Source organism: Centruroides sculpturatus, unplaced genomic scaffold, assembly GCF_000671375.1.
Source record: "Centruroides sculpturatus isolate CEXI.00-Female unplaced genomic scaffold, Cexi_2.0 scaffold1371, whole genome shotgun sequence".
NCBI classification, from domain to species: Eukaryota; Metazoa; Arthropoda; class Arachnida; order Scorpiones; family Buthidae; genus Centruroides; species Centruroides sculpturatus.
In genome coordinates this window covers 34,291-60,734 of record NW_019385556.1, presented here as the reverse complement: position 1 = coordinate 60,734, position 26,444 = coordinate 34,291, and the positions used below count along the sequence as shown (strand labels likewise).

General features: G+C 26.8%; 1 protein-coding gene and 1 non-coding gene across 4 annotated transcripts; one reads left to right on the top strand and one right to left on the bottom strand.

Moving 5' to 3' along the window:
• Positions 1–5,733: 5,733 nt before the first annotated feature.
• Positions 5,734–26,054, bottom strand: LOC111640102 (beta-1,3-galactosyltransferase 1-like). Of its 3 annotated transcripts, none has more exons than XM_023386103.1 (2): positions 25,946–26,054; positions 5,734–7,274 (listed from the first exon to the last, which is right to left on the bottom strand). In XM_023386103.1, the coding sequence occupies exon 2, from the start codon at positions 7,258–7,260 to the stop codon at positions 6,265–6,267; it is 996 nt and encodes a 331-aa protein (XP_023241871.1). In that variant the 5' UTR covers positions 7,261–7,274; positions 25,946–26,054; the 3' UTR covers positions 5,734–6,264. The 3 variants fall into 3 exon arrangements, with proteins under 3 accessions (XP_023241871.1, XP_023241869.1, XP_023241870.1); XM_023386101.1 differs by lacking the exon at positions 25,946–26,054 and adding an exon at positions 20,088–20,268; XM_023386102.1 differs by lacking the exon at positions 25,946–26,054 and adding an exon at positions 16,452–18,563.
• On the top strand, positions 24,613–24,685 carry Trnak-cuu. Its single transcript has one exon. It is a non-coding gene; the product is annotated as a tRNA-Lys (tRNA).
• Positions 26,055–26,444: the final 390 nt, after the last annotated feature.

Below are 26,444 nucleotides of genomic sequence, written 5' to 3'. Positions count from 1 at the left end.
CATTACAATTGTACGTCATAAGTTATAAATAATTCTGAAGTTACAATTTATGTAATTAGTTTATTATGTCATAAAATTATATATAGGGCTCTGAATTTTATGTTCGTAGGGCCTCGAAAGTCCATCGCTGATCATACCCATTACGGGTTTGGCCAGGCCCACATTGGGAGCGACCAGATGATGAGGGACGTGGCCCGACATATTCTTGACTTACCACATTTTAAAAATTCCTGAGATGTTGCTCACCTGTATTCAATCCCGGGTTCCCCAGAATGGTTCCTAGGCCATCCGGCCTTCAAAAATACAGTAGTCTATTATATATGAAGCTTTGATATACTTCCTACGTAGGCCTACGTTTTATAGATGCAGTATTTTTAAAAAGACGTGTTCATGTATACGCAATAACTCACAGAATCATAAAAAGCACTCTTAAAAATGTTATTTGCATATTACAGGAAATTTATTATAGTTTATTTGTGCAATTATAAGAAGAATATTTTCAAAAGTTTTTCAGTAAAATAAGTATAACAATAATAAAATTCGGTCAAGGCTAATTGTTTTCCGACAGGAAAAATATTCATCTAAATAAAAAAAAAGAGAGAGAGAGAGAGAGATGGTTTTTAGACTCGCCCATTTAATCTAAACTTGCTATATTTTTTTTTAACCTGATTGTATATAAGTAACGTGTTCATACGCTTAGAAAAATTGCTCTACTTACTTAAACTGTTAATTATGATAATGTTTAAGGTTGTTATCGGAAAATGTTTTACGACAATGAGCTCTACCAATGAATAATTTACGTACATGTTATTAATGGAATTCTAAATGCAATGATATATTTTTTATGTTATATATTCAAATGTTATTGATCTGCTTTTTAATATTTTGCTCACACATCTCACTACAACTATTCTACAATATAATTTTTAATTGAAATGTATATATATATATTTCTTTTTTTAGTTTACGAGGGAATAAAATAAGACACAATAGTGACAGCGATGGAAAAATGAATTTTCTTCAAAATTACATCCAACATCTGTCGAAAGAAGACAAACAACGAACAGCTGTTCGAAAATATCAGGTTCAATGGCATTCACCCTTTCACGTTTGTTCTAACAATTGTTGCAATATATACTGAAAAAAACTGAATTTATTATTTTTTACCCTTTCATTACGTAAACTTTCAAACAAATGAAATGTTTTCATTATTCTCAACTCTAAAACCCATTAATTCATTAAACGCAGTTATAACAGTTGAACGATAAAACAATTCGGTACGTCAGACAAGCCATTGTATAATAAAAAAAAAAAAAACGTTTCTAAAATATTCATGTAAGATAAATGTAACAAAAGAAAATGCTATACAGACTAACAAAACAATAAAGTGTATATATATATATAAATGTTTTTTTTCAGATACNAGTTATTGACGTTGTCTATAACAATCTGCTCCTGGGAATCAAGAGTTTTATTAGACTCTATCGATCACAAGACGTCAGAGATACTAGTGTTAATTACGTGCTGGGAATCATGCTCCCATGCCACACTTGGTCATCTGCAGACAGCTGTCTTGATAGTAAATGAATTCGTAATCATCAACATTTCCATTTAATGTTTCCTTTCTTACTGATTGTCACTTCTTCTCGCTGTCATTTCGCTCTGTAAAAAAAAAAAATAAAATAAAATATTGAAAATTTACATCCTTTTACAACTTTTTTGAAAGACTGTAAAGAGGTTTATATCGTATTTCATCCAGAAATATAACATCTAATGTATGATCTTTAATTCAAAAGGATATAAGAGCTAATATCCATATATGATTTATAGAAGTTACGCATCATTTTCTCTTTTGTTTCCATTAGAAAAAAAAAACATTTTTTTTAAATGTTAATATTTTTTAAATTCGTAGATTTTCCTTTCCTGTAACTAATGTTAATAAACTTACATAAGTAAAAAATATCCGTTTTTTTAAAAATCAAATTAAAGTAATAGTGTAGATACGTAATATTTTTACATGAAACTACACAATCGATCACATTAAATTAGTTAAACGTGAGGAAAATCGGCATCAGCAGAACTTAATAGGAAGCAAGCAAATGTGCGTTATCAGCAAAACTCTAGAAGTAATAGATCTATCGTTTGTAAATGAAGATAACAGTAACGTAACCTGAAACGACCCCCTTACCTTAATAAATAAATGAAGAAAAAAAAATCAAATAAGTACAGGAAGAAGATTTAAATGTGAAAAACGTACTTATACATATGTATATACAATATCTAGCAGTTTGCTCTTCTTATCTAGTGTCTACATCCACAGTTTTCACGTTCTAATTCGAGCCCCCTCTAATATTGGCTCTATTGGAAGATGCTAATTTAAAAATTTTACATTAATATGTTTTTAAAAAGATTACAAAATTATCTTTATAATAATATATTATGAATTATTTTATTTAGTCTTGCATATGTAGTACCAAAAGCGCAATAAAAAATATCAATAGTACCAGTAGTTCGTACGGCATAACATTTCGCAACCATAAAACTCAGGAATATTGAGTTTAGTGAAGAAATTTAGAGCTAACCCAACATCAATTTGGTTTACGTCAGCCAGTCTAGCGACTAATAAAAATAAAAAACAGTTCTGAGGATTTCATCTTATGAATATATGCATTAACATATTATGAATTTATTTTTATCATACATGAAAGGAACACTTTTTAAAGTGATAAACAGTTTTTATAAATGATAGTCATTCTTTAATCCCAAGAAAACAATGTATTCTTTTTTTTTTAATTATTTAGAAATCTCTGTTTGTATTTTGTAGAAATTTCAGTAAAATTTTTATATATTATTAGAATCGTTATTAAATTTATAATTTATCGTTCAAATCATTAACTTCTGATGATAATAGGCCTATATATATAACTGATCTATATCGGTTTTTCCTAAACGATGTGAACAATTTACTGTATTGTTTTACTTGAAAAAGAAAGACTTTCACTTATAATAAATCCTACCAATCTGACGTGAAAGTTATTTTCAAATAAATCACCAAAAAGGGAAGTCATTAAATCTTCTATCTATTAGAAAATCGATCGATCACAATCGGATAAAGCTGAAGAATTTGACAAGCTGAGAAAAAGAAAAATGGTCGCGCAGTAATTAGTTTGATTGTGCTTTGCCAGTTTGTTTCCATCGCTGTAATTTTTTGATTAATTGAGTTTCCTTAAAATTACCGATTGTCAGTTAATGCGGATTTTGAAATAATGGAAGGATGTGGTTTATTTTCTGGCTCTTAAGCAATAAATTATGCTTTCTGCGATCGATTAGAAGCGTTGGTGCATAACCATACTATTGACTACCATACATTGAATGAATAATGAAGATGTAGCAAATACAGGCTTAAGTAATTAAATATTACCTTATAATTTTATAGATTATAAATCGAAAACATTCAAGAATGTTAATGAATTATGTAAATTTAATCTTTAATTTCGTACTTAATTACATAATGGTCGTTTTGTCCTTCGCTTTGACAATTATATAATGATCCAGCTCGTTAAATGTTAAAGAATAAAAAGTTCACTTTTATGATAATTACTTTTTCGATTATTACTATGTACTGTCAATAAGTGCGTTTTTCACTTTTATATCTCCATCTACAAAATTCTTTAAGGCAGAGATCCATTTATAAAATAAAAGGGCTTACATCGGATGTTGATCGCCGTTCTCCAAATAAACTTGGAGACAGTTCCAATAAATGATTCATCAGACAAAGTCACCGGGGAGTCACAAACCTATTATACTTGAATTCATCCTTATTGGATAAAATGAGAATCGTCTTCATTTAAAACTTTTCTCATAAAGAAATGATGTATGATATGAAAATTCTCAGATGAATGGCCCTTCTACTGTTATTAACTCCATTAAATATTCAATAGGGGTGGTCAAACCTATAACTTTTCACTTGTTGACCTCTCATTAAACACCGTATAAAATGCCTTATAACTTTATTCTAAACATTGGTTAAGTTAAATTAATTAAGAACATCACGTCATTAAAGTTATTCTTCTCTCTTATTTGAATTTTAATGTAAATTATTCCGACTTCTATTAAACAATTTTATAATTAGAACCTCCATTAAAATAATTTTTGAAATATTTTAGTGGAAAGAATTTAGAAAAGGAAAAAAACTAAAAAATTAGTAGTATTTTTAAACGTTATGGTGCATTATATTTCGGCAGAGTTTCCAAATATAGCGTATTAAGTTTGACACTATATATTCAGAATTCAAATAATAACTTATAAAAATCCTTATGTCATACAAAATAAGTCTAACAGAGAGACATATATCTGTTAGAATTATTCAATAAAACCCAACTTTCAAAGAAAAAAAATAAGAATTACTTATATAACTATATTTTAAGTAGCCGCGCAGCTGTTGTTATTCAGACATCGGTTTATATTATATTTACGTGAATAATATAAGAAATTCTGTTCATAAATTATTTGAAGATAAGTAGGGTTTCTCGATGTTTAACCATCAATCGATATGTAGTTAATATTTAAAGATATTTCGCGTTTAATTCAATTTTTTCCAAGAATGTCTGGACACGCCTCAGAACACTACGACTCATTTCATCTTATTAATAATAAACAAATTAATTCACTTATGGTAAAATGTTATGATGAGAGAGAGATCACGTATCGTAACCAAACGTCATACGTGTTAGATAAACCTGTGACGTATCGTTATTGAATTGCATCAAATTTCTGAGTAATTTAATTAAATTTTCCTAAAAAAAAAATAAGGTTTTTAGGTAATGTTAACAATGTTTTTTTTTTTCCTTTTAAAATACATCTAGTTTCTAAATTTCTAAACAATTGCTTCGATTTTTATTGTTAATGTGAATCTAAGTAGAAATTATTTAACTAGTATATAAGTAATTTCGATGAAAACAATTTTCTTCCCTAGAAGATATAAATAAATAAATTAAATCGATAATATAATAGATTCTGTTTTTCAATTTTTTAGAATTTTTGAATAGAAATCTGTGCATCATTTCGTTCGATCCTTACCAAAACTTGATATGAGAGTTTTACGTTAGATCTCTAAACCTATCCTGAAAAATTCCAGTTTCCATTTCTAAAAAAGGTATTTTCAAGATATTTTTCGAGCAGGTACAGATAGACGAATGAAGGAAGCGCTAACATAACCGTGTTTTTAAATCGTCAAAGTATATATTTATATAAAGAAAATTGCGAACGAAATATTTATTTTCGTCCTAGTTTATATAAAAGTTTACTTGTTGAATTTTTGTTTTGTGGAAAGAACAAGAGGTATCTATTTACGATTACACGATAATGAACGATACGGTGTTATCTCCATTAAATTTAATTTTATTATATTAAGGAATTGAAAGAGGAAGATAAAATTTTCAGTACATTAAGTGTAACTTAAAGGGAAAATATGCTTGGTGTTGCTTAGAGATAACAGAAATTCGAAGCAAGAAAGCTGTTGACAACTTGACAGCGCTAGTCGACAATGCTGTAATAAATCGACTAGCACGATTTTAATAAAATGAATTTTCCTTAGATTCGTCGTTAAATTTTTTTAAGATTTAATTTGTATTTTATGTAATATTTTTACTCTTAAAAATATGTATTAATGAGTTTTCTTTAATTTAAATTATTTACACGAGAAACTGCAATAATAAGTTATAACTTTTATTACATTGTTTCTATAATAAAAGCTTACAAATATTTGTTTTTAACATTCGTATAAAGACAACTTTGTCAGTATAAAATTTGTTTTTTTCTTATACACCAATTTGTATATTTCGAAAAATAAACCATGTTTCGTCGTGCGATAAAATATCCGCTGTTAGGAATGACCATTAAAATGTACACATTTTGAATTATTTATAAAATTGCCGAGATATCGTTCAAAAATTAAAAAATCATTTAATTATGATTTACAACAAAATAAAGTTTTTTTTTAATCCCTGATTATTGCACATTTATGTATCTAATATATAAGTACATATTACATATATATAATATATATGTGTGTGTGTTTGTGTGTATGTATATAATATCTATGATATTTTAGATAATAAACTGCAAAAAATCACAATTGATATAACTTAAGTTAATCTGCATTGATCGATACAAACGTTATTTCCATCATTGAACGGATTAATAGATCATTAACTCACCTTTCTTTCGATACTTGGTCCCTATATTAAATAAATTCATTCGAAATTATTTGCATTTTAAACCAGGTTTTTGTAAATCTGTCCATATTTTCCTCATATCTTTTACGCTAACGTGATGTCCCGTAATGGAATTAAGAAAAGAACAACCAGAAACTGCTCTCTTGCCGTGAGTGAAACCTTTAATTCCTAGTCTTTTAACACCAGCTGATTGCGCACAGAGACCTGTGATGTAAACATCTTCCATTACCATAAATGATGTTTCCAAAGATGAGTTAAAAAGTGGATCTACGGAATCTCTGGTCATGGCATACGCAGTACCGGATAAATAATCTGGAAAGACTGTACCAGAAAATTGTGCTTTTGGTACGTACCATTTTGAATTAGGATTCCTATCTGGTTTGGCTTTTCTAAAAAGAACACCAAATAGAATTCTCGAGCGTGTTCCCAACCTCTTTAAAGACGCGATTAAATTCTGTACATTAATATACATATCATCATCAGTCTTCAAAATATATCTGACATTCGGACAATAATTTTTCACCCATTTTAATAACATTACCGATTTTAAAGTTAAATTATTGTACGAATCGATAAAATCCTCCTGGATGATATCATTATGACGTTTCGATTCTTCTAGCAATTTGGAAGAAGTATCATTTTCTGCAGCACCAATTAAGAATGCCATCCTGAAATCTTCGTTCTTGTTAAAAGTATTTGTTGCTAGCGATCCCCACGTTTCTCTAATTGTTTTCCTTTGTTCATAATTTTTTACCGAGCTGCAGACCAAGATCAATAACGTGAAACTATCATTAGAACATAAATTATCATTATTTAAAATGAATTTATAAGGATGAGGATGTATATGAGATTCGGATAATTGTTTTTCCACCATTTCGGTTGCTAGTTCTTTTGCTGGTTCAGTTTCTGTTGTAATGTTAAGAGTTGTGTAAGGAATGATTCTTGATGTTCGAAGATAAATGAATCCAGCCAGAAGATTAATGAAAAGAATTGTTGCTAAAGTCAACAGACAAATTCTAGGCATCGCCAACTATGAACCTGAAAAGAAAAAAGAAAATGCCGATATTAAATACCTGAAAACTTTCAGATGAAATTACTCGTTTCCTCTACCAAATTAATATAAAAAAATTCTAGTAAAAATAATTAAAACTGTGATAAAAATTTACGAAATATCTAACGCAGTTGTAAAATATTTCAAACTCAGCATATTTTATTGGCATTACTTTTAAAAATATTCTATGTAGAAAACCTTCCTTACATCATCTCTCTTTAGTTTCGCTACAGGTTGCATGATTACCTGTACAGCTTGAAAATGGGAGCTATCTCCACCTGATACTGTCGTCATTAGAGGTAACGAATCTCAACTACAAGACATAATTACACGCTGTATCTGACTGGTGTAAAAAGTAATCTCTTTAAATATCGAAAAGACCATTTATATTTTACTTTCACTCGAAGAATTGATTTCTTTCCTATTATTATTATTTTTTCCTTTGGAAAAAATTGATTGAAGAAAATTCAATGAGAGTGAAAGAGCGAGAGAGGAGGATGAGGAGAGGGATGAGTGCCAAATGTTAAAAGCCATGTTAACTTAATTCTAATCGTTTCGTGAAATTAAAATAATTAGTTTAACTTTAGATTTAAACTTTTATTTCAACGAAAAGCAGATTTTTAAATATTTTAATTACTCAAATTTCACGTAATTAACTCAAATTGTAATAAAGTTATTTAATTAATAACAGTTAAGAATTATAAATAATTAAAATATGGTTAATTTAAACCTTATAATAATAATAATACAAATTACAAGTATAACTAAGAAGATATTCCGCAGATTAATATTATTAAACTTGATTGAAATTTTCTTATTGTACTGTACGTAACAGAATAATATTGTAGTTAAATAAATCTGGCAGGTAATCTGATTACTTCAACTTACCATTAGATCAATAAAAGGTGTGATGTATAAATTGACTTCCCGTTTATTAAGTGAAAACTAAATTTCATGAATATGTATTACTTATAAAAGGTAGCTTGTAAGTCAATTTCTCATCTTTATTTACATTAATAAATACTAAAAAAGTATTCCTGGCTCTCTTCTTAAAACGAAAGTAATTAAGTTCATAACTGGAAGTTCTGAGTAATAAGAAACCAATATTTAAAAAAATATTTGATAAATATTCCAAGAACGAATGCAAATTTATGCAAATAATAATACAAAAATTGCAAACGAATGCAGAAGAAATTACCGAGTTGGTTGGTTTGTTAATATTTAAATATATATATTTCTTTTTTTAGTTTACGAGGGAATAAAATAAGACACAATAGTGACAGCGATGGAAAAATGAATTTTCTTCAAAATTACATCCAACATCTGTCGAAAGAAGACAAACAACGAACAGCTGTTCGAAAATATCAGGTTCAATGGCATTCACCCTTTCACGTTTGTTCTAACAATTGTTGCAATATATACTGAAAAAAACTGAATTTATTATTTTCTACCCTTTCATTACGTAAACTTTCAAACAAATGAAATGTTTTCATTATTCTCAACTCTAAAACCCATTAATTCATTAAACGCAGTTATAACAGTTGAACGATAAAACAATTCGGTACGTCAGACAAGCCATTGTATAATAAAAAAAAAAAAAACGTTTCTAAAATATTCATGTAAGATAAATGTAACAAAAGAAAATGCTATACAGACTAACAAAACAATAAAGTGTATATATATATATATATATAAATGTTTTTTTTTCAGATACAGAAACAGCATGGCAATTCGGTAATGCATATGTTTGAAAACAAAAGTGACAGAATAAACCAAGATCTCAATAAAATCAATACTCAATACTGTAAAAAAAATATACAGAAAATTCGATTTGTAAGATTAAGTACCTGTCTATCTGACAATACGTTCTGTTCTGAGTGGCTATAACTCACAGTAAGTTCCCTTTTTTTTCTTTCTTTCTTTTTTATAAAATAAATCGGAGGAAGACGTTCTCGGAACTGTTTCCTATATAGCTTAAAAGCTGAAATATGGAGTTGTAAATGGCATGTTCTATCTCAAAACTCGAGATATTACTGTTTGTGTCTACTGTCTAGATCTCGTGAAACGTAAAAATATAAAAAGTTTCATCTAAAACAATTATTATAACATTTATCTAAGGTTTCATTTAAAGTAAATGCCTGAAAATTTCGAAATATGATGAGTAGTGATGTTTAGAAGCTCTAAAATCGATTGTCGTTAAAAGTGTTATGAGTTATAAGCCGTACATTTCCATGGCAACTTAAATTTGTTTACTTGAGTCTTATTATTTAATATTTCCGAATTTTCTTTCTTTCAATTTTTACAATTTTAATCGAAGTTCGTTAATAGTACCAAAAATAAAAAAAATTAAATATAATTTTTTTTTTGAAATTAGTAAAAAAATATAAACTGGAAATTAAATTAATAATCTTTAATTAAATTTAAAAATTTTAATTAAGTTAGAAGCGCGTAAAAAACATAAATTTAGTCGAAAGTATTCAGGAATACGTCATTTAATTTTAATGAAAGTGGTAAAGATTAATGCGGATAATTTATTTAAACAAATATTACACTTAGTTATTTCATACATTTAATTAGTTTATTGTGTATACAACGCATTTATCTTTTTACATTAACAAGCTATAATTACTGTATTAACATTTGCCACTGTAATTTATTTTCAATAACACTTAGAGAGTCGATATCAGCCTCTATAACTATATCCAGAATCATCATAATTTATTTTCAGTAGCAGTTACAATTGCAATAGTCTATGAAACTTATTACTGCATAATGTACGAACAATACAATTCAACTAGGTTACATTATTAAAGGCAGACAGACTAATTATTGGTAATTTAATTTTCTATTATAAATGTAGGTCCACTTATTGCATATGATAATTATTAAACCTTAATTAATAAAACTTTATCGCATTATTTTTCAGTGAGTTGTGTTTAATTTTATGATAAAAAATTGTAAGAGAAAAGAAAAATATAATAAAAAGTGGTTCTTGTTGTTGCGAGTAATGTCCAATCTTCTGCATTGAGAACTTAATATTTTCTCTTTTTTTATTATATTTTTTTTAAAGAAAAGACGGATTTACTGTTGACATTTCAATCGATTCGACTTTTTCCTGGTCCGAAATTGCTTTAATGCTCTTTCTGAAAGAGCAAGATCAGCTTTTCATTTCTTACTTTTTCGCGTATTCTAAAGCCGCAAGCAATTATTCGAATGCATTTTAAAAGTAATTCCAAGAAGAATTTTGAAAAAAAATAAGAAATAAAAAATAAATTATNGAGTTTCCAAATATAGCGTATTAAGTTTGACACTATATATTCAGAATTCAAATAATAACTTATAAAAATCCTTATGTCATACAAAATAAGTCTAACAGAGAGACATATATCTGTTAGAATTATTCAATAAAACCCAACTTTCAAAGAAAAAAAATAAGAAATAAAAAATAAATTATCTTTGGTTATTTATCCTCTCATAAATCCTTATTAAATTAATTTTAAATTTAAAGAAATAATAATAACAAGAAACTTAAAACCAATTAGTTTTATGTGATTTTTTAAAATAATTAATTAATATTTTTTTATGCGAAATTCTCAATTTTTGTAACATTTTGATACATTTTTATGCATAATTCAAGACACGCAATTTTTTTTTAAAGTTTCTCAAATACGTTTTCATTCTTTGAATAATTTAATACACGAGCGAAGAAATTTAATTCTTAAACAAATTCTATCAAATTTTTCTTAATAAATTTACCAAAGAAGAAAAAAGTATTCGATGCTTTAAGTTTAGAATTAAAATGTAATTATATTACATAAACTAATATCTTTTAAATTTTATTACTTTTAAGTCTATGTAAAAACTAATGCTGGAAAGTAAATATTCTTGATACACTGATCACCAATATTGCATCATCACTAGTTTCCATAATATACTATTTAAAAAAAAAAACATTAGGTACTTTGGATTTCCTTTTACTTGCCTATTGAGAATTTTATTATCCATACAAAAAAGGGAGGGGAAGAAAAAGCAAATGTTAATGGAGTATTATCTATCTTGCTACGAATCGCATGCAATAGGAGAGGTTTACAATTGCGCTCATTTAAAAATGAATCTACTTTGTGTCGCGTGAGTTCATTCAGTTAAAATCACGTGATTGTAGCAAATTTTAAATAATTTTTTTTATTAATTAACAATGAGGCAAGTCGGTGTTAAAGCACTCATCAAGCGAGGACATCTCCCAACAAACGAGTCAAGGACAGTGTGTCCTTGTGTAGTAAAAACTATATCACGTTTCTTATAGGCGCCACAATGTTGATGGGAGACGTAGGATAATAAATACATTATCTTTATACTCACGATACACGAAACTTAAAATCGAAGTAACGCGTTACACAATGTAGAAAAATTATAAATAAAATCAAATGTACTAAGATGAGATAAAATAATAATTATTACTAGGGGGGAAGAAATTGAATATAAATTCGATATAGTTTATTTTAAACTAAATAATCAAAGATGTAGGCAATAAAGTTGTATAATTTATCATTTAGAAATTTACTAGAGCTAAAATTTGATTTGTTTTCCCATTTTAATTAATAAATAAACTAAATGGTCTCTCGTTAAGCTATTGCTGATTGCAACTCTCTATTTATCTAACGAAATAATACTTTACAGGATTATCATCCTGTAAGATTTCAACTACTACTTTCGTTAATTTAATTTTTAATTAAAATCAATTTTACTACGTTTTATTTAATATTTTATAGTCTATTATTAATTAACTTTTGTTTATTAATATTCATAAATTTCCATTGAAATATAATTTTATGATATTATAAATTTTAAGTTGATTTTAAAAAAAAGTAATTCTTGAAGATAAAAAATTGTTTCCATCTGTTAACATGTGTGGAAAATTTGACATATGATAGTCTGGCTTCCTAGGTTTTTTAGATACTTCTGTCTAGACCGGAGATGACTAAAATCAAGACGAGACAATTATAAAGAATAAATTAATCTTACTCATTCAGATTAATAAAAATAAATTTGCTAGAAGTATCTTTGAAATAAGTAGTAATATTTTCAAGAGTTTTTAGACATATTTATTATGTTTTTTTAATATTATAAACTTAAAAAAAAAAAAACAGATATATATCTAGCTCTAAAGCTCTTGTGTATAGAAATATACTGGGTCAGTTTGTACTGTACGTAAGCTAAATAATGGCTCTCGCATTATTTGGTAGATGAGAAAGGCCTGCTACAGTATACAGCTATTTACAGCTTAGGGTGACAACATATCTAAGACTGTAATAGATAAATATATTATATAAAAATATATTTATATAACAAATATATAATCAGCTTACTTTTCTCTAGATCAGTGTTCCGCAAGCTTTTTCTATTCGCGGCACACCCATGACTCGACATGTCTCAACATGGCACACTAAAATGTTATCCCCCTCAAAAGTGTTGATATGATATTATTAATAGAATTACGTAATGCCACTAACCTATTATTATTATTATTATTATTAAACAGACATCAACATCCGTGAACTAATTTATTTTACATTTAATTTCTTAAAATACATAAAAATGCGTGGCTTGTAATAAAGAATAAACGAACGTCATCTTATTTCATAAGTGCTGCGGCACTTATGAGATAACACTTAAAATACAAGCATAAGAAGCACAGCAATTGTGATAAAAATATATAAATAAAGCTTGAAATTAATAAAATATGTAAAAGTTCATATCACACCTTACACTTTGTGACGGCACACCGTTTTCGAAACACTGCTCTAGATCACTTTTAATTAAACTATTTTCGTATAAAATAAATTTCCAATAAAATTTGAACCCGATTGTGACCAAGATATCCTTAATTAAAACATAAACTTCGTGTTTAAATATTAAATTACTCAATTATTTATTATTGTAACCTATTTCTAGTAATTTAATTACACTCATAAACAAAAATAAATATAAATTAAAAATTTGGATTGTTTTTTAAAGAGATTTTCAAAGAAAATTTTTAAATAAATTCGTAAATATAGTGTCATGTTAACCTTAACTATATTATTATTATTGACTTGATATTCATGTAATTTGTAGAACCATACATTATACATAACGTTTGTTATAATCTGCAAACTGTATGAAAATTTTATTGACCATTAACGTAATGTTCCTCTCATGATAAAATAAGAATAGACTAAATAATAAACGCATATACAGTAAAACCTCGATATAGCGACACCATTTGTTTGCCTCTGAAAATAGCATTAAATAGAGTTTGACGCTAAACCGAAAAATCCAAATAATAAAAATGATTTAAGTAATGAGAATTTGGTGATAAAAGGTCCTTTGCAATGCAAAATCTTGAATTTGATTAATTCAGAGACAACTAAGAATGGTTCTAGTTACGAAGAAGATCCGTTCACGAACATTAATTAGCGCTGTAAGAGGGTGGAATTATATAAGAGTGCGTTATATCGAGGTTTTACTTTATAAGCTATATTAAGATTGAATTTAAATATCAATCTAAATTTGCCATATTGATTTATTGTTTGAAATCCAAGTAGCATTTCTTTTTCTCGTTAAATTATAGAATATATCTTTCCATTAACTTATAAAAAAAATATCAAAAATACAGTAATAAAATATTAAAATAAAAAGAAATATGAAAAATGGATAAATTCGAAAAATAATATTTTTTTTTTTTTTTTTTTTTTAGAATCTGAAAAAGTGTCGGATTTCTTTTTCCGCTCGAAACAAACTATTCAACAGAATTTTTGCAAGATTAAAGCAGATTTGCAACAACATCAAATAGGATTACCAGTACTATAATATGGTATTATAATCGAGAAAAACGAACAAAATAAATTAATAATACAAGTCGAAAGTTAAAAGAAATAAAATTGAAATTCAGTTATTTGATAATGTATTTTTAGGAAAATCAAGCACTTAAATCTTTCTTTTTCCTCCTCCTCTTCTTCTTTTTTTATTATTAAAAAAAAAGCTTTGCTAAAAGGATGAAAGAAAGAAAGAGAAAAGAAAAATCTCATCACCTGTAGAATCTCAAAATCGATTCGCATGAGCGATTACTATAAAAATATATATATATATTTCCCTCCTATTTTATACACAGTAAAAAGGAAGAAAGGAAAGAAGTTTATATAATTATATTGATATTTTTACCAAGATTTATTTTTAATAAAATATTTCAAATCATACATGAAAGTAATGCATTGTTTTCTCATCTAAAAGACTCAAAAATCATAAAATTTTGATGTTAATATCAGTTGATTCAATTTAATATAAACTTATGCAATTATAATAATATTGACTGGTTATATAAGAATTTTTTTTATAAGTTAAAACTACTTTTAACTTATCAAAAATATGATCTTGTATTTTATAGAAAAAAAAACTAAAATATAGAAGTTTTAATGCATTTTCTAAAATTGAAAATTAGATTTAATAAGATTAACTTTTAGTAAGTATTGATTGAGTCCTGGTAAAATTTACATATCATTCATTATTTTATATATTTGTCGGTGTTTCCCTCTTAATTTATTTGATGGAAAGCGTAGGTCTAGAAATTTTCAATCATGTTAATGCCAATTTATTCAGTTCAAGAAAATTTATGATCATTTAGATAATTTGATAAATAGGCAATAAGCCGTATCGACCGGTTTATGATTTCTTACACATTTTAGGAAAGACGATATGAATAATTAAGGCAAAATTTCTNGGATAAAAACAGTCGCATCTTATAATAAAATCTCTTAAGAAATTATTATTTTAATGAATTATTATGAAAGATGTGTTACAAACAAGATCAAAATTAACATATAAAAATAGACACTTTACACACTAATGCCAATATAAAACGTGGGCATAGTCCTGGTAAAATTTACATATCATTCATTATTTTATATATTTGTCGGTGTTTCCCTCTTAATTTATTTGATGGAAAGCGTAGGTCTAGAAATTTTCAATCATGTTAATGCCAATTTATTCAGTTCAAGAAAATTTATGATCATTTAGATAATTTGATAAATAGGCAATAAGCCGTATCGACCGGTTTATGATTTCTTACACATTTTAGGAAAGACGATATGAATAATTAAGGCAAAATTTCTTAGACCCGAATTTCTTTATTAACACATTCAAAAATAAAAAGTTTCCTGTCATAACACTTTAATAATATATTTAAATATTAATTATATCTAACCTTTGATCCTAATAAGCGTTACTGTTAATCATCAAAAGACAAATTAAATTTAGATTAATTAATGATAATGCCATACAACTGCAAGATTAATTTGGAATTTCCTTGGCTAAAATGAAAAAAAAAAAAAAAAAAGAGAGAGAGAGAGAAATGTATAAAGTTTTGCATATTTTTGGAAAGGAAAATTTAAATAACAGTCATTTTTATAAATTAAAACAATTTAAGATAAAAATGACTTTGTCTGAAAATAAATCTGAAATAGTTTTATTGCTTGATAAACATGATTTTTAAGCAGATAATTTTTTCTTTTCGTGGAAACGAAGCTTATTTGCATTTGTTTTGTTAGATAACTTCCCTTATAAGCGTATAAAACTTGTAAAAATTGAATAAAATTTCAAATGAATTTACCAGATGGTTCTTTGCCATTCTACTTTATTTATTTTCCTGCAAGATATGGGAAAGTTTTGATTAGAAATATTTATATTTTAAAAAAAAGATTCATTTTAGTATGAAATCTTGCTTTTTAATTAAAACTGAGACTTTTATGCTGACAAATTATAATTTAGCCAAATTTCCAAATTTTGACGAACTTTTCCTAATTAAATTCGGAAAGTTAACGATAATTTTTTATTGTTTTTTATACTTTTAATTGACTTGTTTTGATTAACGAATTTCTTTAATGTTTTTTCAAGTCTTAAATTTAAAGATTTCGGCATTAAAAATATTATTTAAAAGTAAAATTTTAATTGTAATTTAATAGTTTTTCTTTCGTAACAGACAGAATTCGTTACATGATTTTTAACTTTCGTAATTGTTATTTTTTTAACGCGTAGTAAGTAAAATTTTAAAAACAATAAAATATAATTGCTGAAAATTTAAAATTTATTTAAATTTCACCAAATATATTATTTCATAACAAATACTTAACTCTTAATCCTTTAGACTTTTCGAGACAATTTACAGCAGTAATTTATCGACGTTAGTCCACAACAGCGTGTCTTATTCAACCGCACGTATCAGGTGTCTGTCCGCAGTGATAAACAGTTTATGTGGAATTTTTAACATATTGACTATATAGCAAATTATTTATCATATTGTGTCATCATTTTAATTTATGTAGTAATACTTATACGGTCACGTTTGTCATATAAATAATTTTAAAATCGTGTTTTTTTAATACTGCTGTTTATGTATACGATTGCTTACGTGTGTATCAACATCTGTACTTCATTTTTTATGTATTAATGACTACCTTCGAGGCTAAGATGCAAGATATTATATTGTACTGTACATATATATTAGCATATTATTATATACTACCTGTCAATATTTCTGGCATGGTAATATTTCACGAGTTAGTTCGTCATCTATTTCTTAATTCTGTCATTTTTCCATGCACATTTAAAAAAAAAATAATTTAAATACATTTATTGTAGGTGGTCTGTTTAGTGTTTGTTATATTATCTTTTACAAAAGAAAAAAAAAATTAAACTTTACTTACAAACTGCATACTGAACAATTTCTTCCTTACTAGACCCTTTTTTTTCTTTCTTTGACAGCCGTATGGTTTATTTATAATGATTTTTACTTTCGATTATACTCTTGAAAAAAGGAAATTATAATTGGAGTAGAAGAAAAAATCAATTATGTTTGTTATTTTTAATGATAATTTATCATACGACTGATTAGTCTGTGCCTTTTTAAAATACATAAATGTGTTACATCGTCGAGGGATTATTTTTCTATAACAAAATCATAACCTTAGTGTAAGACTAATGAAATTTTTGCGTTTTCTAGAATAATTACGTCTAATCTGTAGATTTCCAAGCAATTAGGAACACTACAATCTATTTACAGAACGAACAATTGATTGCAAATGAGGTAACTAAATTCATTTAATTTTTTAAAAAATATATTCTTTTTCGATCACGTGTGTAAATTTTGATATTCTCATCTCGTTTAGACGAGATAAAAGTAAAGCATGAACTCAGGCTAATCTTATTAACAAGTGTCAATAAGTTGAGTAGGCTGTGTTACTTAACGCGGTCTACTTTCGCAATTTTTAAGAAACAAAACACAAGTCATCGAATTTCCTGACACCCGAATACTAAATAAAACACTTATTTCATAAGATACGAAAGAATATAATGCTATTGCTTGTATTAAAGCTAAAAAATCAAGAAAAATATATAGGCCTAATGAAGAATTCCCTACCTAATGAATCATCATTAGGTATCAACGATTTGATACGATTACAAATACTGTATTTGTAAAATCTATTAATTATGAAATAGTAAATAAAGTTTCGTGAATGCCTGCTCGGATTTTAAGTAAACGGAAATAATTTTTTACGTAACTAAGATAATATTTACATTCACCGCGATACTTCTTCGATATAGATATAATTAAAACAAGTTAACTGTATATAGTGTCTCCTTTATGGGTTTACAAGTACTGAAGATCAAAAACTGGTTGTTACGCATAATTCGACATTCACAGTAACATGTTACCGAAACATTAAAAACGGTTAATGATTTTAAGTATTTAAAGTTCTCAGTATCTGTTGAAATAAGTCGATTTATTGATTACACTTCATGTATCCGAAGCACTATCTCGATCCGATGGCGTTACAGCTCTAATGATAAGTCATTTATAGTGGTAGTAGACTAAACTGAATTTTATTTTTATATGCTTGTTGAATTTACTTTATCGCGGCATGTATGAGGCGAATATTATTTTTCATAACTGTAAATAAAATGCTATTATATATTCATTTTTCAAGTATTTCTAGCATGCAGGTCTCTTTTCTGGACTCATTCTTTCGAATCTTTGAGCGAAATTTTAATAGGTAAAGTGCATAAAATGATGAATAGTTTCATTTCCTTCTACAGTTTAGAAATAGTAGCATTATTAAATAACGGATATGAAGCAATTATTTCCTTTCTTTGAAAAATAAAATGAAAACAAAGATATCTAATTCGGAATTCATAGGAATTTATTTTCTTAATTGCGGTCACACGTCCAAAAACAAGTTAAAATTAATGAATTCGAGCAATAAAATTTTTAAACAATATAATAAAATTATTAAATAGATATTAATTAAAACTTATTATTTATTAACTTATAACTCAATTAAATGAGTTTATAAATAATAAAAACGTAATTTAAATTATACGCTGTATCTCCGTGTGTGATGTCATAGTGGATTTTAGAGCATGCGCCACGACGTACTATAATGTCATACCAGTACGTGAATCAAAATACACATTTACCTTCATTGTCGATGTAGGAGCTTCTGTTAACGAGGCAGAGAAGGTAGAAAGAGTTAAGGAAATTATCAAGCGATGTTTTTTGTCGATACGGACGACTAAAAATGATGATTTACTGATGATTGTAAGTATGTTATTATATTATTAACCAGTAACATAATTTAATGGTAAATTTGGTCGTATCACCAAATCTTCGTATTGCGGATCACATTGAATATAGGTCAAAGAGGAGGGTTTTTGTTTTTTCTCTTTCTTTATATACTAGTAAAATTGACCGCATCTGCTATACGCCATATCCCGTTTGTTAGCGTTAATAAGCATCTATTGTTATCATCCTTTGTTTAGGAATTTCTTAATGGTCTCTGTATCTTACTCGCTTCGTGTTTCACGTGAATTTTCAAATCGATTTTTGTATAACATAAATTATGATTGGTTATTGTGGGTGTCGGAATGTTCCGACACTTTCGATTTATCTTAATGTTGACATCTAGTTTAAATAGTGGTTTGTGAAGGTTAAATTAATTGTTTCAGATCCTATTATTGTTTGCTTTTGTTTAAAACGAGTGGAGAAATATAACTAGCTTTAAAGAAAGGAATGCAGCTTTGCTAATGATGTCAGAGAAGATGAACGAGCATTAAAAGACGAGTATTTCAGGTTTGTTTTTAACGCTTTACTGGTAAATTTGCTTTTGAATTTTTTTTTATTTTATATTTTCGAAAAGTTAACTTCCAATGGGTAACGCCCTAAAGTTGTAGATTGCGTGAGTTATCCAGCAAACAGTATTAATTCTGGAGTGAACATTTGGTTAAAAATTCACGAGTTCGTNTAATCAGTAATTTACCTAATGCCAACAGCGTTTCGAGTAAGAAATAATTAAAGAGAAAATATTAATTAAATATCTATACATAAAAGGAAAATTAAATTATTTACGTAAGCTGGAACATGACCAAAACATAATTACTTTCCATTATTTCGAACACTATATTTAGTTCCGGATAGTTAAGTGGACAAACGATAAAACTTTCGCTGATCTTTAAGGCATTGACCAATTGTTTAGAGGTTGATGGTGCAAAACTTTACAAGCATATCTGATGTCACTTTATACTTTACGAGGCACCTGCCGGTTGGGAGGGGTCGTAGTACGACCTTTCACCACAGCCTCACTGGTCGTATGACAAGATCGATGGAAGATCCACCTTACCAAGCATCAGATAAATATCAAAGATTTCGATTTATGCTTTGAGAGACAGGACAGTGGTTTGCGATCAAAATAAAGAGTATAAGGTATACTAACCTGATACTTTTTATACCCGAGTGACGGTAAACTTGCTGCTTTAACCGTCATCCTAACGACAACATCCCACCAGAGATACACATGGCTCGCACATCGACTCCAGACAGTAGCGAACTGGAGAGGTGCTTGGTCGTTCCGCGCGGAAATTGTACGTGTTTGAACGAGTCCACATTTACACTGAGGGGTGGCAACACTTGCTGAGAACTCTAAACATCGTAGGGTGAGACGATTCCGCTAAAATAACCTCTCTTGACTTTGACCTAAGAGATACAAACAACAAACGACGTTCATATTTACTATGTCGTTTCTATGTCATACGTGACAACGTGTCTTGAAAAATACCAATAAGACATACATAAAATCATGACGTTTTCGTATAGTCTACGGCACGTATCAACTACTACAACATCGTGTATTTTTCATATTTGTGTTTAGTTATGGCTAAAAATTTACATCATTGCTATTCACTAGATTCATGTTTGTTTATTATTATTTAGAGCAACCGCTTAGCAATCAATCGCTATTTTATCAGATTGCATACGCTCTACTTTAATATAAAAATCTTTTTCTATATGTTTAACTGTAATATTTATTTTTAAAATTATATTTAGTAAAGTCATATTATATTTAATTTTAATATTTTTATTTATTAAATATTAATCAGCAATCTTAATATTTGTAAAGGTTAAAATCGATTATTTTGAATAAAAATAAAGGAAAGAAAGTAGACTTGTGTATTAAATCTTTGTTTTTTAATTTTTAAATGCTTTTTTCTTTTTAATTTTATTGGATTTATGTGTTTATAACATATAGCTCCATCTGTTGATATAACGATTAAATTATATATGAAAATCAGGAGTAAAAATTAATCTAATATAATTTAGATTCGATTTAATGGTGAAAAAATTATGTCATTATATTTAAAAATATCATTTTTGATTGAGTTATTTATTCATATTTGATTTAGTGAGAAAATAATTGTTCAACATACAAAAATTTAGTCCACTTTACTTTTAAATATTATTGATAAAAAAGAATTCTAAGTTTATATCTTTATACATTTTAAAATTATAGTTTTTATGCCAAGTTAGCTGTGAGATTCGTCTCCTAACGTGTCCTGTTTACACTCCTCCTGGGTGCCTCTTCGTGTTTCTACATCCTGCTTAAATAATTTAGGATCCAAAGGTCTTCAGCCGGTCCTCAATTCATTTTAACATAAGCTGTTTTAATTTATATACATTACACGTTAAAATATTTGTTTAGATTTCTATATTAAAAAAAAAAATGTTCCAGAAAAATGTTATTGACACAAGCATTATTACAAAACTTATAGAAAAATTGTTAGATTTTTTTCTATAATAAATAATATATTCTGCTAGAAATACTTACGAAATATTATTATATTTTAAAGTTAAAAATTTAATATTTTAAGCCTTTTTTTTTAAAATAAAAATTTTACTTGTTGAAATGTATCAACTTTAAAAATTAATTACCAATTATAATTATTAATTAGAAAAGATTAAATTATTTTATGATTTTAAAAATAATTACTACTTAAACTTTAATCATTTATTAAAGCATTTAGTTTGAAATAAAATATTAAATTTTATTTAACTTATAGTAACTATTTAATTAAATATTAAACGGTAATTAAAAACAAATATTTTATGTATAAAATTGCAGCTTTAATTACTTATTTACTTAAATAATTTAATTTTAGGAAAACTTTTGGTAACTAGTAAACTTTAATTTTCGAAATTTTTGAAAGTAATCCTATCAGACATTTACATTATGTTCTAGCATCGTAGAAGTTTGTAGTTTCAGTGATATTTAACCTGGCAACTCATTAAACTTTTTTTTTTAATTGATGAAGCAGACATTTTATAAGATTATAGCTTCAATTATCGAATAAATTTGTAAAAATTAAATATGTTGCAATTATTTTCTAAGAACAAAAGTGAACTTCAATCTTTAATTTAAGTGAAATAAATTACCATGAAAAGTATTACTATCAATGAAATGTTAAACTTATATACCTTTATGCTGCAATGAAAATTCATGTATTAATTAAATAGCACGTAATATAGTCGAACCTCCAATAACGGCCACCACTTAACAACGGCCAACCTTTTTTCTTAAACATAAATGCATATAAAAACCTCCAAACAAAAAAAAAATGTTTCCTTCAGTGGCAGTTGTTCAAAAGTTTGACTGTATTTAATAATTCAGACATAATAAAATATTAAAATATTATTTAAATTATAATGTCTATCCAATATTAAATAATCATATTTGAAATTTAAATCATATTCTGTTTCTATGTTTAGCATATAATTATGATTTAATTATTTGAATATATTTGAAATGGTAATTAAATACTTTTAATTGGGTAGTTAATATGGAAACTGAAGAAGCTCTTTATTGAAAAAAAATATATAAAAAAATTTATATATTTTGTTACTACACACGCAAAAAAAGGGAGAAAAGTATGATTTAGTGAATGCGGAAAGTATGACACACGATCGGCGATCGTCATCAAAAACATAAATTCTGGAAAAACGTGCAACTCAGAAACATGTTCAGGATATCCGGTACAGCTGGAATTTAAACGTAAAGTAATTTTGTGTCTATCGTAAAATAAATAAAAATATTATAAATAATTTTTTTAAATACAAATAACAGTTTAAAGTAAATGATCAAGTTTAATCGTTTACGTCACGCAACGGAGAAAAAATGATACAAATTATATTTATATTTACATAAGAATAATTAAGACACAATGATAGATTTATTACATCTCATAAAATTTATTACCATGCCATAAAAACAAGATAGCTCGTTATCATAAAAAAAAACAAAGAAGAAAAATATTTTTAAGGTACTTGGTTTAATACATTTATTCTTCCAAAAAGTAAAGAAAATAATGTATAAAGAGGGCATTTTTTTTGTGTGTAATCATCTATACAAGAAGCGTTTTGTCAAAAAATCGAGAAGAGTGCTGTCTTCAACAAGCTATCCACCTACTCACTACAGAATGTTGGATAGAAACCACGTGATCAACTATTCTAATCAATATAATATCCGGAATATTTTGACAGGATAAAAACAGTCGCATCTTATAATAAAATCTCTTAAGAAATTATTATTTTAATGAATTATTATGAAAGATGTGTTACAAACAAGATCAAAATTAACATATAAAAATAGACACTTTACACACTAATGCCAATATAAAACGTGGGCATTAACCTCTTCATGTTTAGGAAATTATATTGTGAGGAATTCTTACAAGGTTTTTGTCGCTCTATACATTATTTAACACTAATTTATTAAATGTAGGATAAATGAAGACGTATATAGATTAAGAAGAGGATTTTCCACTAAGATAAGCTTTGTATCGGCTTTTTCGTGTCTAAAATATGCAATGACTTATCATTCATACACCCCACCTTTAAAAAGAAAGAGGTAACAATCGCAATGAATATTTATGAGATTATCTAGTTTTCTCGATTATAATACCAATAGCATTGTAATTATAAATAAAGAGGACCATCGACCTTTATAAATAAATTGTATTATCTCTTTTAATAAAAAAAAATATAAAAAAACTATGTACTAAATTAGAATATTAAAGGTAAAAGAGGTATTATACATATTACAATAATTCCAAATATTCATGAGTCGCGTTATATCTAGAGATAAGCTTATTAAAATGGATTGAAGTAACTTAATTTAAATATAATGATCTAAGTAGAAGCTTTAAGAACGTTTCAACGTTTTAATAAATCTAATTTATAATTCTAGAATAAAGAAAAATGATAGCCGACTCCAAAATCTTGAAAGTTTAGTAGATGAACGTGCCCAAAGGGTTTTCGGAATAATAATTCATCCGGACAGTTTTACATTGAATTCAATACAATAGCCTACATCGAGAAGAACGGAGTTTTCTTAAATTCTATACCATTTCAGTTAGGCCCCTCCTTCTTTTTAACAGTAGAAAGGACCCTACATTCTGAGAATCTTAAAGGAAAACATCTGTTGCAAAACACAAAACAACGAATTTAACTCCTGATCGATTGTTGATAATTTTATTATAGTTACTCCAAATGGTATAAAAAATATATTAATTATTAATTTAATTAAAAGTAAAATATATTTTCCGGTTGTAATATTAATTCAAACAATACAATTACAATACAATACATTCTCATGTGTAAAACTATCGGTTCCGCGGTTATTTATAGAATCTCCTTTATTCGAAGTACCCGACTTGTTGTACAGATGAGGGTCAATTTTACCTTTCGGGCTTAAAATTAGCACGATTTTGATGCTATTCTTCCTGATGATAATGTAATATGAAATCTGAAACACTTCGCTTTATTCACAGGAAGTTATTAAATTTTAGTTTTATCTTAAATAATATTCTAATTACAATTGGTATTTTATTTATAATAAATTTAATTAGTATAAAAGAAAGCAAAAATGATATTTTTTAAATATTACTTTTAGTAACGTTTCCACCAGCGCCCGGCTAGCTCAGTCGGTAGAGCATGAGACTCTTAATCTCAGGGTCGTGGGTTCGAGCCCCACGTTGGGCGTAATTTTTTTTCCTTCTTTTTTTTTAATCAAATTCTTTTACATTTAATTATATAATATCTATTCTATAAAATTAAAAAACGGATAAATTTATATGTAAAAATAAAAATATCACCGAAATAAAATCTAGCTCGAGGAAAAATTCAGTAAAAATTTTCCTCATATAAATTTTTTTTTTTTTTTTTTGTTTTCTGTTCGTGAAAATAGTTAAGAACTTCTTTTTATTATTGTAGGTTATTGACCAACTTCGTGGCTTGAGCCTCCAAGGGATAATACAAATTACTTGTTTCGTACCTCATGTATTTATAGACAAACAATTGACATACCCGAAATTAAAATAAATGAAGAAAAAGGATACTACAATTTAAAATTTTAATAAGAAAAGAGGAATAAAATATTGATGCCATCTAGCGAAGATAAATTGAATTTTTATAGTGATTTCATTTATTTTAAAATTAATTATAGACCTATATTCATAATTATTTACGATAAAAATATGCTTAATATATATATGTAAAATTCGGGTCATTTTTTTAAAGGAATAAACGAGATCCTACTAACACACTTACATTTTTGTATGTAAGAATAATATTTTGACAGGATAAAAACAGTCGCATCTTATAATAAAATCTCTTAAGAAATTATTATTTTAATGAATTATTATGAAAGATGTGTTACAAACAAGATCNTTGTTTTCTGTTCGTGAAAATAGTTAAGAACTTCTTTTTATTATTGTAGGTTATTGACCAACTTCGTGGCTTGAGCCTCCAAGGGATAATACAAATTACTTGTTTCGTACCTCATGTATTTATAGACAAACAATTGACATACCCGAAATTAAAATAAATGAAGAAAAAGGATACTACAATTTAAAATTTTAATAAGAAAAGAGGAATAAAATATTGATGCCATCTAGCGAAGATAAATTGAATTTTTATAGTGATTTCATTTATTTTAAAATTAATTATAGACCTATATTCATAATTATTTACGATAAAAATATGCTTAATATATATATGTAAAATTCGGGTCATTTTTTTAAAGGAATAAACGAGATCCTACTAACACACTTACATTTTTGTATGTAAGAATTTTACAAATATATATATTGATAAAAATTTGGTAAAAATCAATTGTAAGTTGACGTTATAAACATTTTATAAGAATTTTTATAAATGTTTTCGCTTATAAAAACTTTGCAATATGTAATAAACCAATTGAAAATTGACGTTTAGTAGAGAAGTTAAATAAAAAATACATACCCCGTATTGGAAAGAATTCAAGTTTAAATTTTTATTAGACGATATATCTGATGTAAGTACATAACTCCAAAGTGGATTTTAAAAGCCAAGTTGAATAGTACATATCACTTTGTCTAAGCTAAAAGCTGTCGAATAGCAGTAAGCAACAAAGAGCTGGACACCTTTACATGCATTTAACTGCACAAACAGAGAGGGGAAAACAACGATACATAATCTAGTTCAACCATTGGCCCATTTAAGTTTTTTCCCCACCCCAGAGAATAATTTAAACTTGAAATGCTTAGGAAGTTGATGTCAATTCAGAAAAAGTAGAACTACTTATATTTTTACGTTGCAATCAACTGGAAATATGTGTTAACTTCTATAAACTTATGCTTTTGTTATCTATATATTTAATTTTTCCAATTACAAAATGCTTTAATGCCTTAATAATTATATAATGAAGTAATGTTTAAAACGTTCTTAATGATTTGTTTCTTTAAAGGCTATTTTATAGAGT

Bases quoted from the DNA above. Each gene is read 5' to 3' on its own strand.
- LOC111640102 (XM_023386103.1), bottom strand. From the start codon at position 7,260: ATGCCTAGAATTTGTCTGTTGACTTTAGCAACAATTCTTTTCATTAAT.